The sequence below is a fragment of the Macadamia integrifolia genome, unplaced genomic scaffold (assembly GCF_013358625.1).
Source record: "Macadamia integrifolia cultivar HAES 741 unplaced genomic scaffold, SCU_Mint_v3 scaffold1608, whole genome shotgun sequence".
Classification (NCBI taxonomy): domain Eukaryota; kingdom Viridiplantae; phylum Streptophyta; class Magnoliopsida; order Proteales; family Proteaceae; genus Macadamia; species Macadamia integrifolia.
In genome coordinates, this window is record NW_024868278.1 from 18,963 (window position 1) to 33,270 (window position 14,308).

A 14,308-nucleotide genomic window follows, 5' to 3' on the forward strand; every position below is an offset into this window, starting at 1 on the left:
GATCTTCATTTTAGCCAATTGTTTCCTTCTTTGAGTCAGTAAAATAGCAGAAAATCAAATAATTTTGCTCTTTGTAATAAGATCCCCAAGTTTGTTGAATAAGAAACTACAAAGTTTGAAAAATCTTTTCTTCTCCTTCCCAATTCTAAATTCTAGAGATCCAGCTCAGATTTGGGTTCTAAAACCTTGTTCCTGACAGAAATAACGCCCCCCCGCCCCTCCTCCCAAACTTTGCCACAGCTTCCTTAGACTGTATAATGACTTACAAGACCATGGGGGCTTCTAGTTTGTAAATGTCACTTCTAACCAGATGAACGTGGTGACTGACTAGATCCAGATGTACCGAAAACTCACTGTTCCTTCGAAATGGGGAATCCCTAGAATCTGGTTTTCTTGAGTGCTTCTCCACAGAAACGACTAATGAGTCTCGTGGTCTGCGGATTCCTGACAGCTTAGTTGGAAAGAAAGCTCCGCAGGGGTATTGCCAAATCTTACTGGGAAAGCAGTGTCAACTGGTTGGACCGGTTTTGGCGGAGCCTAATTGATCCTCATAGGTTAGGCATGATTTAATCAGGGAATTATCAGTCTATATTTGGATTCATGTTGATTTATAATTGGACTCTAAACAAGTTAATTGCACTGATCATCAATGTGATGCGTGAAGCCACGCTTACTAGGAGGCTTATCTACCCCTCCCAACCTATCGAAAAAAAAAAATAAAAAAAAAATGGACTAATCATGTTATAAACAAGCTAACTTGTCGGATGCCCACATACAATCAAACATCAAGAAAGATTGGTCCATAATAGGTCTAAGTCTGGGCGTTTACTAATTGATTGACTGAAGTACCCTTGGTTGTCATTGATTTTTTTACCTTATTACTCTTTCATCTGTATTAATCCAATGATATTGTGTCGATCAAGAATCAGGATTGAACAGAGTCAATATCAATCTAATCCAATTTATCCAAATTGATCCGATCTAATTCCTCAAACCATGAATTCAACTCAAAGCATCACCAGCTTCTAAGAAAGAACTTGAAACCACCATCAGACCTGATTTGGATGAAGGTATGAAGCCACCAATCATACCTTCTTAGCACAAAAAACACAAAGGAAAAGTTACATACCAAATCGTGTCGCTCTCTCTTGAGTCTTGAGAGCGACCGTTACGGTCCGACCATCATCGGCCTGGGCTGTCTTTATTCAACCATCGAATCCCTCTAAGGGTCTCTCTCTGTGGTTTGGCATCGATTCTCGGGAAGAGACAACAGCCCCGACACTTACCTACCCAAAATTATCTATCCATAAATTCCCTGTCCTTTTCCGCTTGCAATAAGTCCAAAATGACGCATTTCCCGAGATTGCTTCTACTCTGCTCTCTTTCGCTCTGCGATGTAGCTCCCCCACCGAAACCTAACGCAAATCTAACCATTAATGTCTCATTTACTACTCCTTTTGCTTCCTTCGTAATTAATCAAATTCAACTATCCTTGGAGTCTTCTCAGTTCTTACTGATGCTCTGTAAAGCAAGTCGCCGGAAGTTGTTGAAATGCAGCAATTACGACCGGAAAATTCGGCCAGGACCTTCGATGAGGTCTCCATGGAGAGAAACAAGAGCTTCGTTAATGCTCTGCAGGTTAGACTCGCTCTCTACTTGGTCTTAGATCTGGTTTTCTTTCTTTGTTAGTTTGTTCATCTTATTTGTTTCTTCTGTGTGCCTTGACGGACCTTGGTTGGAATTGTTTGTTTTGGTTGATTTCAGTTTGAGCTCACCATTTTGTTTCTTCAATTTTGATTTCACATTTCAATTATTTGAGTACTAATGAAAGCGTTGCAGAGTTGCTTTGTACTAGTATATTATTTTGAAGTAGAATTGCTTCTTGAAGATGAATTTTGGTTTATTTAGAAGTGGAATTGCATTTTGAATGTGTTTTTTGGTGACTTCCTTGTCCTCTTAACTATCACACTTCACATCTGTTATGTTTTTATTTCCACTTTTTTTGTTTTTCATCTTTCTTTAGGATATCCCTTGCGATTAGCATAGTTTGGTTGTGAATTAATTTTTGTGATTCTTCACACATCTCCCTCACATGCTCATGCTTTAGCGATCGAATTACTTGTGTTTTGTAGTTCTGGCATGATGCTTTTGCTATTGATTGATTCAGGAACTGAAGAACTTACGGCCGCAACTTTATTCTGCTGCTGAATATTGCGAAAAATCTTATCTTCACAGTGAGCAGAAACAGATGTAAGAATACTTCTCATACTACTTACATGTGAAAAGATATATTGTTTACATTATTCCCTTTCTTCAGTAGTCCAATGTTTGTGGTTATTCGTCCATACTTAGAAGTCTATCAACAGTTTAGAAGGCTGAGAAAGGGATCCATGCAGCTAATGGGATGTTTTCAGATGAAAACTAACTAATCTTTTACTACCTTAAAATGTTTCCCTAGTTCCTAGCCAGGGATGAAGGAACCTGGGTAGTCTAGAACCTAGTGCTAGCGATTCATTCCAAAATATATTTGAGACAGCTTATAATTTAGATAATTTGTGTTACATTGTATTTAGCCTCGGAAAAGAAAAAATCGAGTCATTAGAAATGTGTCAAGTATCAATACTAACCAAATGCATGTCTGATACTTACTGGGTTTGACCCTTCGAGATGAAAACAGAGACTGTAGAGAGTGGAAAAATGAAAAGGAGTTAATTATTAGGATACTTTGTAGGCTAAGTATGTCAAATTAGATTTACCCATCTGGATGCTGTGAGATAAATCAACTGTACAATTATCAAAGATGCAGTTGAACATTTTGAGTAGTCCGTCCTTTGACAATAAGGAGGAAAAAAAAAAAAAAAAGGAGAAAGAATTACTGCTTTGAAACAAGATTTATTTATTTCTTGGACAAGATTTAATTTATTTCAGAAATGGGCTGGTAAACAACGTCTATTCCTAATTTCAAAATGTAAATAAGGAGTATGAACTCACATAACAAATAAAATCAACATTTTGGGGCCTTGGACACCATCGTTCTGCAGGCAAATATTGTTCTGGCAATCCATTGTATTTGGATTGTTTGAGCTAGATTTACAGTCATTGTAAATTAAATCCCAAGCAATGACTATTTGCAGAAATTGTAAGTCCAGGTTCCAGTAGTTTTGATTATAACCTCTGGTTCCGAATCATATCTCAGTACATACTCACACATGCATGGTAACTATGTGATCCGTGTCATTTTATAAGGGTACTGGACAACCTGAAGGATTATGCAGTACGAGCCCTAGTAAATGCTGTTGATCACCTTGGCACTGTTGCATACAAGTTGAATGATATCTTTGAGCAACAAACATCTGACGTTTCAACCTTGGAGCTAAAACTTTCATGTCTGAATCAGGTAACATATTTTCAATGCAATTGACTAAAGCTGTTGTTCTGTTAAATTGATCAATGAATCAAAGATGATTGACTTAACATGTTCAAAATTAGAAAATTCTTACTTGCCAAATTTACACGGATAAAGAAGGCCTCAAGGAGCAGCAGTTGTTGGCATTCATCCCAAGGCATCACAAGCATTATATTTTACCGAGTATGTTCTAGAACTTTTATAACCTTCATTTGCGAGTTGCCATTTGAGTAATGAAACAATAACTTTTTTTTTCTGGCAACTCTATTCTAGAATCTGTCAACAAAAAAGTACAATTTAGTCCACAGATACAGATAGGTGCCAGGCAAAATCATACACTAGCAATGCCTCGTACTCATCTTTCAGGTAACTGGTGCTGTCTGTGGTGCAACAGCTAGATTTTTTTTTCAATACCACTTAGGCACTAAATGGACATATTTTTCTTGATCTCTACTCTGTAGGTACCCCTGCATCAAAAACTCTTTCCTGGCATTTAGCCTCTGAAGCAAAGTCTATCTTGACTGGGACTCAAAATGTGTTGACGGGGTGAGTTGATGAAACCTTCATTCATCTTCAGTGGAAAAATTAATAAAAAAAATCAGATGGCAAAGGTTTTAAAGTGGTGCAATATAAAAACCTTGTAACCAAAACCAGAAACCAGAAAAGAGAAGAAGAAGAGAAGAGAAGAGAAGAAGAATAATAAAAGAAAGAGAGACCGAAAGCTGTCCAGAAACAGAGCAGCCTGCGATCAGTCCAGAATAGACTATCAATCCAGAATAGACTGATCGCAGGTCAATATGTTGTATATATATTGCATAAAACCAAAGGAGAAAATACATAAAGGCCCCTATTGGGTCCTGGTTTTGATGCTAATCCCTTATCAGAATTAGCTCTACTTCTCAACACTCCCCCTCAAGCTAGAGCATACACATCACCCATGCTCAGCTTGGTACAACCATTGCGAAAAGTGGGAGCAAACAAGGACTTAGTGAACATGTCAGCTAACTGATCCGATGAAGGGACAAAAGGCGTTTCAATCAGCCTCTTCAGAACAACATCACGAACAAAATGACAGTCCACTTCTATGTGTTTGGTTCTCTCATGGAAGACCGGATTACTAACAATATAAACCGCAACTTAGTTGTCACAATACATTTTCATTGGCTTAGTTATTGGAAACCCCAGCTCCAAGAGTAACGACCGCAGCCACATCAACTTAGCTGTGGTATGAGCCATGGCTCTGTACTCAGCTTCTGCACTAGATCGGGCAATAGTGGTCTGATTCTTGCTGCACCACGTAACAAGATTACCTCCAACAAATGTGCAGTATCTAGTGGTAGATCTCCGATCACTAGCAGAGCCAGCCCAATCAAAATCAAAGTAGCCAACTAGTTCCATTTGCCTATTAGGTCGATAAATCAACCCTTTTCCAGGGGCACCTTTTAGGTAACGAAGAACACGAACAGTAGCATCCCAATGGGCTTTTTGAGGAGACTGCATAACTGACTAAGAACTCCAACAGCATAAGAAATGTCAGGACGAGTCACAGTTAGGTAAATCAACTTGCCAATCAAGCTCCTATACTGATGCACATCCTGAAAGGGTTCACCATCATCCACACCAAACTTTTGGTGAGGATCCATAGGAATATCAATAGGTCTGGATGCAAGCATCCCATTATCAGATAGAAGATCCACCACATACTTCCTTTGAGATAGATTGATACCTTTCTTGCAGTGGATTACCTCAATCCCAAGGAAATAATGAAGTTGGCCTAGATCCTTTCTCTGAAAATGGTGTTGGAGATGATTTTTTACTTCAGAAATTCCTGCCTCACTATTACCAATCAAAATATTGTTATCAACATATACAACCAAGACAACAAGTTTATCATCTCTGCGACGAACAAACACAAAATGATCAGAATAACACTGAGAAAACCCACAGGTAACTATGGTAGCACTGAACTTGTCAAATCATGCCCAATGAGACTGTTTCAGCCCATATATAGCCCTGTGTAGACGACACCCACGACCTGTGCTCTCCCCCTGAGCAACGTGCCCTGGAGGTTGCTCCATATACACCTCCTCATGTAGATCAATAAAACTTCAATATCAACAGTTACTCAGTTCATAAATAGGGGCAGCAGCAATAAATACTGCAGACATAGGGGCAGCAGCCATAAAAAAATAGGGAGGGAGACTTCTCGACCTCAACCAGTACACATACTAAGCAAGTATTAATAAAAAAGAGACCTATTTTTTCTTATGTCATGATAACTAGGTCAACCAGGTAGTAGTTGCAGCAAGGAGGTGGCTGCACACCAGAAAAACAATACCGCTAGGTCGAAATCAGCAGCAATGATCTATACTTGCCAATCGATGTGATTTAGACCTGCTCTAATACCATGTTGCAATGTAAAAACCTTGTAACCAACACCAGAAACCAGAAAAGAGAAGAAGAGAAGAGAAGAAGAAGAATAAAAGAAAGAGAGACCGAAAGCTGTCCAGAAACAGTGCAGCCTGCGATCAGTCCAAAATAGACTGAATAGACTGATCGCAGGTCAATATGTTGTATATATATTGCATAAAACCAAAGGAGAAAATACCTAAAAGCCCCTCACTAAGCCGCAGCCCTAAATTACCCAAATATGGACCCAATAGGACCAAAAGGCCCCTATCGGGTCCTGGTTCTGACACTAATCCCTTATCGGCATTAGCTCTACTTCTCAACATAAAGTACTTGATAGTTGCTGGTAGCGTATCTCTGAAATTCTTCCATGATGCAGAATTGAAGGTCAAAAAGCCAGCGGGACAACTCCAGGAGTCTTTCAACTACTTGGTATGTATATTTAGAGCACACTAAAACATGGTAGACAATCTAGTGTTATGTCCAACTGTTTTACTCCTGGTTGTGCTCTTGAAGCTATTTTCTCCACTTTGAACTATTAGTGTTATTTTATTTGTTGATGTGAACTCTTATGCTTGTAGATGCTGATGTTGCTGTCTCATCAAAATCCTCACCCGGTCATCCTCAGACAGCTAAGGGATCACCTGCTTCTAGTGCAGTTGTGCAAACATTTGGTGTAACACACAGGGTAATGTTAAATTGACAGAAAATACTGACGCATATGTGCCCTACATTTTTCAAAATGCACACCTGCTTCAAAATAAGGTAGTGGAAGGATCTATATTTTTAGCATAGTGTTCTTGGTTTATTTTTGCTGTGATGGCACGCAGTGACGTGTCGAGGAACCAGGCAATCAATTTATTGGTTTATATTAGTCTAAACTTATCTTCCTAATTAGGCACTACAGGATTTTGAGGACACTGTTTGCCTCCTTAACAGGTTCTTCTAGTCTCTACATGAGATTAAATTATCAAGGGCATTTTTCAGCCCTCAAGTCCTTTACATATTTTAATCCAACCTCTTGCCACTGTTCCTACTTATCTTTATTTTGTTTTGGGACCATCTCAGGATTCTTTGGAAGGATCAAAACAATTGGCAGCATTCAAGTCCTTTGACAAAGCGGTTAGGCGTGACATTGTACGTGCCCCTGCTCACAACAAAAGCATCCTTTCAGCATTCTTTGTCAAACACAAATCAATGAAGGCATGAAGCTGTAGATCTGCAGTGCCTTGTGATATTGAAAGGCACGGGATTCTACCGTGGAATTCTGTCTGTCGGCATTGCTTTCAACTAATCAAATGGTGGTTTCAACTATCTCTATGAACATGATTAGTGGAGCATTTCATGAGTGTACCGTAGTCTAAAGATTGCAAAAATCAGATGATCCTCTACTTTACCCATGTTGATCTCAGTGAAATTAGCACACAGCATATGAGGAAGGTCTGAATCCTGGCAGTTCAGGATTGTACAACATATGCAGCTTCTGGGCCAACCTTATAGATCGAATTAATCTAATATATGGGATTTTCCCCTGTTTTTTTTTCTTCGTCTTCTCTCTCTCTCAGTCAGTCTATCAAAATTGTTGAACTTTTGGTTCTGTTATATTTCGAGTCATGCATAGATGGTGGTTGTGATGAATTGAAGTGATAGCCAAGTATAAAATTTATAATGACTTGGTAAAGAGTGGCCTACTATTTTTTTGGGTAGAACTTATCATGAGTATTTTTTTTTTCTGATAAGCAACTTATCATGGGTATTAAAAAAGTAAAATTTGGGAAAATTTCTGTAGATTTTATTTTTTGCAGCAAAAATGTCTCTAGATTGCTTGCTTGTAAAGGAATCTATTGACAACGCACTTCATTTGTGATTTCAATTCCAATTTCGCATTGATTTAATGAAATGGCCAAAAATTATTTTGGTTGTATCAATCTAAAATATTTCAAGAATAAGAAGAAATCCATTTGATAGTTCAACTTTGGGAGAGGGTGATCATGTGATGGTGAGATCCTGAGACCATCAAGAGAAGGAAGGTGGTGTTTTATATTTGAAATAACTGCTTTGCCCATCAAAACTGGTAAGATTATTGCAATTTCAATTTCAAATTTGAAAGAGTTTTTCACCTGTTTCAGAATTTAGAATTTCAGTAAATTTCGATATCTATCACTGAAATAAGGTGTACAAATGAAATCAACCTATGAAATTGAAATAGAAATCATACTAAATCAGTCCTAGTCTTGCTTGATGGAGGCGATTCATGAGTCGAGACCGAGTCTTCTCATTTTTACCTTTTTACCCTGGCTGATTCGTGTGAATCGCGCGAGTTTTTCAACTATAGGCTAATGAAAATTTTGTTTTTCGAATTTTTTGTTTTTGGTTAGTAACACCCTGCGTCGTGAACTTCTTGGGTCTTGGCCTTTTGGGTAGTTCAGGGGGTTTTGACTTTTGAATCGTTTGATCTCATCGGAGAGTGAATATGGTGCGGAAGAAGTGTAAGACTATAGGTCATTAGGTGATGAGAACTGAGATTGTGAGTGTGAATTACTCACGCTGGAGACGATCTGGAATTCTGGATGATACTGTTTTCGCGAACTGGAGCTTTTACTCGATCCTGAAAATCGTCTTTGGTTAGTTATCTTTCTCCTCACTCGCTTCATAACAAATACTCAACTATACTTACTTTGCTGCAACACAGAACGAGATAAATCTTCAGTTCCATGTCGATTTGCCTTTGTTCTTCTTTGAAGCTGTGAGGTATTGTTTTACCTATTGTTTTGTATGTATTTGTCTGCAATTTTACCTTCTTATTGTTGATTTTCTAGTGTTCTAAACCCTATATCTGTTGGGCATCGTTGTGGATGCAATATCCTTTCCTGGTATAAAGTTCTCTGTTAAAAGCTGAAAAATTGTAGAGCTCAGAGTATAATTACTGATATCTGAGCCCTTGTCGTTGCCAGCTTAAAACCTTCCAAGAAAGATTTATTTTCAAATGCCCAGACTGACAGTAGTCCTGGAACTGATTTTTCATATACTTGCTATCACAATGAACTCTTGTTGTTGAACTTCTTCGCGATCACTTCCTTTCTTGGGCTATTATTTTCTGTGCTATGGGTGTAAGCCATCTCCCTCAGAGGTCTTTGTTGACCTTTTCTAACATGCTAATCGTGCCATAAGAAAATATTTGTGCACTCTAAAATGCCAAAAGGGCCATCATAAGGTTTATCTCATTTCCCTTAGGTAGGTATTTTCCTCCCATGAGAATAGGCCTCTCTCCATTTTCTATACAACAGGTTTGCAAATAGCTTAGATCTATTTTGGGTTCCAGCGGGTGAGATAATAGGAGGAAGCTAGCTTGCCCTTGTTGCAATCCAAATTGATTGGTAAAGCATTCTCATCTTCCACTAAAAATATCACGTTTACCTGAATTTAACCACAAACGGGATAATGCCTTACCTACTTATAGCACCTAAGACAACTAGACAACCCTCATGCTCTTTCCCAGAAAAAAAAAAGGGAAAAACTGGGTCTAGGTTGCAGCCTTATCCTTCTAGGAGTTTCAAACTCAACTCAACTCAACCTTATTCCAACTAAATTGGGTTGGCTACATGGAACTGTTTTCTCTAATCAACTTTATCAAAGCCATACTTTTTTTTAGTCCTAAGCTCCTAGAATCATTTTGGGCCTACCTTGGATTTCTTAGCAATCAAGTCAGCCTTCTGTACTGGAGCATTCAAATGCCTCAGTTGCACATGTCCATGCCACTTTAAGTGACTTTCTCGCAACTTGTCGTGTATCAGAGCTAATTAGCTCCAATTTGTTCATTCTCTTACTTTATATTTTCTAGTTTTACTACTAATCCATCTCAACATCCTCATTTCAGCTAAATTGGGTTTGTTTGTTGTTTTTTCAGTGCCCAATATTCAACTCCATACTTCATTGCTGATCGTATAACTGTCCGAAATAGGAAGGAAAGATAACGGGGCTCCCATCCTAGATCTCTTTAAAGTTCCCTACTGAGGATCCATTGATCTGTATGATAGTAGCATTCTGTTTCCATAATTCTGTCCAATTACATCAGTTCTTCTCACGATCCACTCTATGGTAATTTATGGTAGTTGTGACTTGTGGACTTTCCTTATGTCTATTCTACTGAAAATGCCTGGCTTCCTCTTGAGAATGTAACACTCATTTGCCCCATCACTCTGCCCAAAATGTATTTGTTATAAGTTCCCTTGGGTTTTGGGAATCGGTATTTTTTTTAAGCTTCAAGTAAGTCATCCAAAAAGAACCTAGGCAATTATTTTATGACTACTGTTGGGGTTGCTGTCTTTCCAATACTAATCTTTGGGACAAGGAATTCGGAGTTGAATTGCCGATATAATTCTTTTTTCTCTGAAGTAAAGAGGGAGGATTGAAACACATATCTTACTGCATTATAATGTTTTCATTTTAACTTTCAAGGTATAGAATCTCTTCATTTCAATGGAAACGGATTGCAACACATATTGACAGTTAAAATCATGAAGAAAAGTAATAGTAAACATATCACTTGCAAGCTATTATTCTATTTGATGCATAAGTTAAACATGCAGACAATTATTTGTTTAAAAGAAAATTATTTCCTGTTGGACCGTCTTAGGAAGGCCTCCTTTATGGCCCTAATATCTTGTTGGTGTGCGATGTCTTGTATTCCGTCACAGTTTAATTCAGGGAGTACTGGTGCAGCGCCTCGGCAGGCAGGACGGCGGTACCGCTAGCCGGTTAGCAGGCAGTGGGGTTGCAAGGGGGGCAGGAGGCCCCCTTGCATCGCAAGGAGTGTAAGAGGGCGCAGCCCTCCGCTCGAATTTTTTATTTGAGGGCAATTGTTTACTTTCCGGATTAGCGTTTTTCGCTATATATTTGTAGGAAGGGTTTATTTCTCTGTAATGCAAGCAATACTGAGAGGTGTGAGGGACGAGTGCTGTAACCCTATTCTCCATTGATAGTGAAGCAGGATCTCATCTCACCGGGGACGTAGGCAATCTTGCCGAACCTCGTAAATCTGTGTGCATTGCTTGTTCTTGTTTTTCCATTATCTTCTGTATCGTTTTAGAGTTGCGTTTCTACATATCTACCATGTGGAAGATTAGGAGAGGCTCAAAATTTTGTGGATAAATAGGGCACAGGGTCCCGTGCTTATGTTTCAAGGTTGAAAATTTGTTGTTTAAAAGTAGTTGAAAATAAATGGACCACCAAAAGTATGATGCAAATGCTATACATTTTTTTTTGGGGGGGGGTGGATATTTTTTAGTCTCAGTTTGAAACTTGACAAATAGCCAATCTAGATCTATCTATGAAAATGGTCAAAATTACCCTTCCATGTGACGCAACTAGGTGGGCGGTCAATGAAACGCTTCCACTGACCGTCCAAAGAATCTTTTGTCATGGTTTATGGGTTAATGCATTCCATTATGCTTGAATGGATATGTTACAGGGAAAAGAAGAAAAGAAGAAAAGGTAGGTATTTCTTGTGATGCTTATAGTTAAAGATTCTGTAGGTGTCTTTCTCAAAACAATATCAAATGTTGAATTGTACAATTGAAGCCTTGTGCCATTGGTTTGGATGGCTCACAGGGCAAGATGGAGAACATGCAATATGCAGAGGAGCTCGTGAGGGAGTTTCTTGTCTTTAGAGGGTTTACAAGTACTTTGCAAGCTTTCGAATCTGAAATGTCCACTGATATTGGCAAAGGATTTCAAGTGGATAAGATTCTAGAGTTAATGTTCTCAGTATATGTGCCCAAATTTGATGCCGAAAGATTAGTTGGTCTGCTGAATTTTTTCAAGAAATGCTTTTCATCCACTGAGATGGTTCTTTTCACTACGTTCTCAAAGTTGGAGGTCTCAATTCTACATCACTATATTGTCCATTGTATACAGTTTGGAAGGAAGGACAAACTTATAGAATTTCTTGGGACATATGGCAATGATTTGCTACAAAGCAGCCAGGATTGGATGCCATGGTTTGGTGGGTCCTCTCTTCCATCCTTTTTTTCTTCCTTTGCCTTTGCTTTCTGTTTCTGATCCCTTGAATTTAGCCACTTGCCTCATTTATATGTGGATTTTCTTGCAGCTATTCCATATCTAAAGGACCCGAGTTTGGATCCACAATTTCGAGTTTACTTTTCCAAAGAGTGGTTAGATGCCTTACATCTTTCATTCAGAAATTTCTTGAGCGAGATCTTCAATGGTTCTCATATCCTTCAACAGAAATTTCTGTTTTAGTTTTTCTAAGTATTCTTTTAAGGGTGCTGATTTCGATTTAATTTTTTTTATTCAGCAGTCCATGTGTATTCGGGATCATAATAAAAAAATACACATAATGAACTTTAGATTTTTTTACTTATGTACTTTATCTGAGGAAATCAATATTAGCCTTCTATTGATATGGTTCCGTTTCCTGAATCATGGGGAATTAGAATTTTGGATTAATCATTTTCTTTTCTGTTACACTTATCCATCATAAAGATGTTTTCAAAGGAGAGGTTGCCAACAAAGAATAGTCTTCTTGTTATTGTGTCAGTCAATCTCTTTAATGCTAATTTTTTGTTGGGAAAATATTTTTTGTTTACTGGTTTTCATGTTAAGTTCTGTTTTTCCTGGACCAGAGTAAAATTAAGTTATTGTTTTTTTTTTAATCTAACTTTTTTGGAAAAATATTTGTGCATCTTATGTCAAATGATTGCATATAAGACTCCCGAAACACGTCCTTGACCAATCTACGCATCCCTACCCTATTAAAGATCAGTACTGAGAAGAATACAATCAAGCGTCTAAAGAAAGACATTAGACAACTCAATGATAAGTTGTCAGAGCTTCAGGCTCTATTAGAGGAAAAGGAGGCTCAGCTATGCCTGCTAAGAGGGTAAGGTTTTTTTTAAACAGGGTTTGTTTCCAGACTCCAGAGTATTACTGGGTGCAATTATCTGATTATAAACAATTGTTGCTTGTCCACAAAGTATGGCTTCATCAACAATGGAAAGAGGCAGGATCCAAAAGGATTTCTCTCCAACAATATCTGAGACTCCAGTTAAGGGTGCAAATGAAGTTACTTTTCCATCTGAGGGTCTTGATGAACATGAAGATACTTTTGAAACTGACCATCTGGGAGAAAGTGAAGCCTGGGTTCAGGATTCACAAGTTACCAACCCTGCTACGTTATTGTCGGAACTGACCCTATCCAGGCAAGAACATGGTGCAAGTTCTACAAAGCTTCCTGTTGGAGATGGTGGAACTGTGGATGGTCTTCAAATGTTTCAAGGCGGCCTTTATACAGGTTGTAACTATTTCCTTACTTATATCCATGGTTCGAAATCTTGGCGAAATTTCGGTATGTCGGGTTTTTTTTTTTTTTTTTTTTTTTTGTCGAAACGAAATAAGGCACGAATCAATATGTGTGCCATATTTCGGTATTGTTTCGGTATTTCACCGAAACATTCCATGCCTTATAAATACATAATTTTGTTGAGACAGAGTCGAAATTGAGGTTTTGACTCTGTCTCCCCTGTTTCAGTGGTTTCGGTTCCATTTGCATATTTTGAAGGAAAAACACTCCAACAAGCCTCTAATTAGCCCATAATCACACATTTTGACTTCCATTGGACTCCTACAAGAATATCTACACTTTCAAAGCTTAGGAAAGTTTAGTTCTTTCTCCAAAACTTTTTTTTTTTTTTTTTTTGAAATGGTATATAAATTCATGTTGGATGCTTGTAGAGTTTTTATATGTTAGACACTAGAGGCCGATCTATGACCTCACGGAGTCGAAATATTTTTTTTTGTTTTTTTGTTTTTTTTCCTGGTTTAAAAATTCATTTTTCATTAATATAAATTGTTACTTCTTATGATAAATATTGCTTTGATGGATGTCAACTATATATATGTTAGTCACCAATGGCTGTTTTACGACTCCATCTGAGTGAAATGTTTTTCCAGCCGGTAATTATTTTTTTTAATTTTCGAAAAATATGAAAAATAGATTAATAATTTAAAAAATAGGGAAAAATATCTGTTTTGATTTTAGGAAACTATATATATATATGTGTGTGTGTGTGTGTGTGTGTGTGTGTTTAGATGCATTATTTATTTGTTTTACTATCATATTATATCTTGTTCTAGCAATGAAGCAAGTAAAATCTCCAGAATAGTTCGACGGTTGCTGCCAAACAAAGATGTAACTCAAAAAATTGTCATGTTTTAATATTTTTGCATTTCTATGTTCTAACATGTTTATTAACCTTAAAATAAGCTACCCACCAAGTTTTAGGTCAAAATATGGCCATTTGACCACCGAAACAGTCAACCGAAAAAAAAAAAAAAAAATACACCAACTCGGCTGAGATCTCCTGAACCCACCGAAACGAAAGGAAATGAAATTTCGAACCTTGCTTATATCCTCCACCTGCTTCCTAAGCATTAGAGGTCAGTTTGGTCATGTGGGATATTGGGGGGGGGGGG

The 14,308-nt window shown here is 37.9% G+C and overlaps 2 protein-coding genes across 8 annotated transcripts in view; both read left to right on the forward strand.

Annotated features, from left to right (window-relative positions):
* The first annotated feature begins 1,353 nt into the window (after positions 1-1,353).
* Positions 1,354-7,496, forward strand: LOC122064335 (protein ABIL1). 2 transcript variants are annotated; one of them, XM_042628046.1, is made up of 9 exons: positions 1,354-1,638; positions 2,168-2,250; positions 3,247-3,397; positions 3,490-3,589; positions 3,680-3,772; positions 3,868-3,952; positions 6,195-6,247; positions 6,397-6,504; positions 6,889-7,496. In XM_042628046.1, exons 1-9 carry the CDS (start codon positions 1,552-1,554, stop codon positions 7,014-7,016), a joined length of 888 nt encoding a protein of 295 aa, XP_042483980.1. In that variant the 5' UTR covers positions 1,354-1,551; the 3' UTR covers positions 7,017-7,496. The 2 variants fall into 2 exon arrangements, with proteins under 2 accessions (XP_042483980.1, XP_042483979.1); XM_042628045.1 differs by having other exon boundaries at positions 1,360-1,638; positions 6,397-6,503; positions 6,884-7,496.
* Positions 7,497-8,154: 658 nt separating this feature from the next.
* The window catches only part of LOC122064334 (WD repeat-containing protein 91 homolog), a 10,163-nt gene continuing 4,009 nt past the window's right edge, over positions 8,155-14,308 (forward strand). Inside the window, exons 1-5 of one of the 6 annotated variants that reach the window (XM_042628039.1) lie at positions 8,155-8,439; positions 11,426-11,819; positions 11,925-12,047; positions 12,575-12,716; positions 12,811-13,127. In XM_042628039.1, the coding sequence (XP_042483973.1) occupies positions 11,432-11,819; positions 11,925-12,047; positions 12,575-12,716; positions 12,811-13,127 (970 nt within the window). In that variant the 5' untranslated portion in view covers positions 8,155-8,439; positions 11,426-11,431. Of the gene's footprint in view, positions 8,567-11,425; positions 11,820-11,924; positions 12,048-12,574; positions 12,717-12,810; positions 13,128-14,308 lie in introns of those variants that run through there. The other 5 variants (XM_042628043.1, XM_042628041.1, XM_042628042.1 and 2 more) reach the window with 5 other exon arrangements.

Coding starts and splice junctions, on each gene's coding strand:
- LOC122064335 (XM_042628045.1), top strand. CDS start 1,552: ATGCAGCAATTACGACCGGAAAATTCGGCCAGGACCTTCGATGAGGTC. Junction 2,251..3,246: donor CACAGTGAGCAGAAACAGAT/GTAAGAATACTT, acceptor TCATTTTATAAG/GGTACTGGACAACCTGAAGG. Junction 6,504..6,883: donor CATTTGGTGTAACACACAGG/GTAATGTTAAAT, acceptor GGACCATCTCAG/GATTCTTTGGAAGGATCAAA.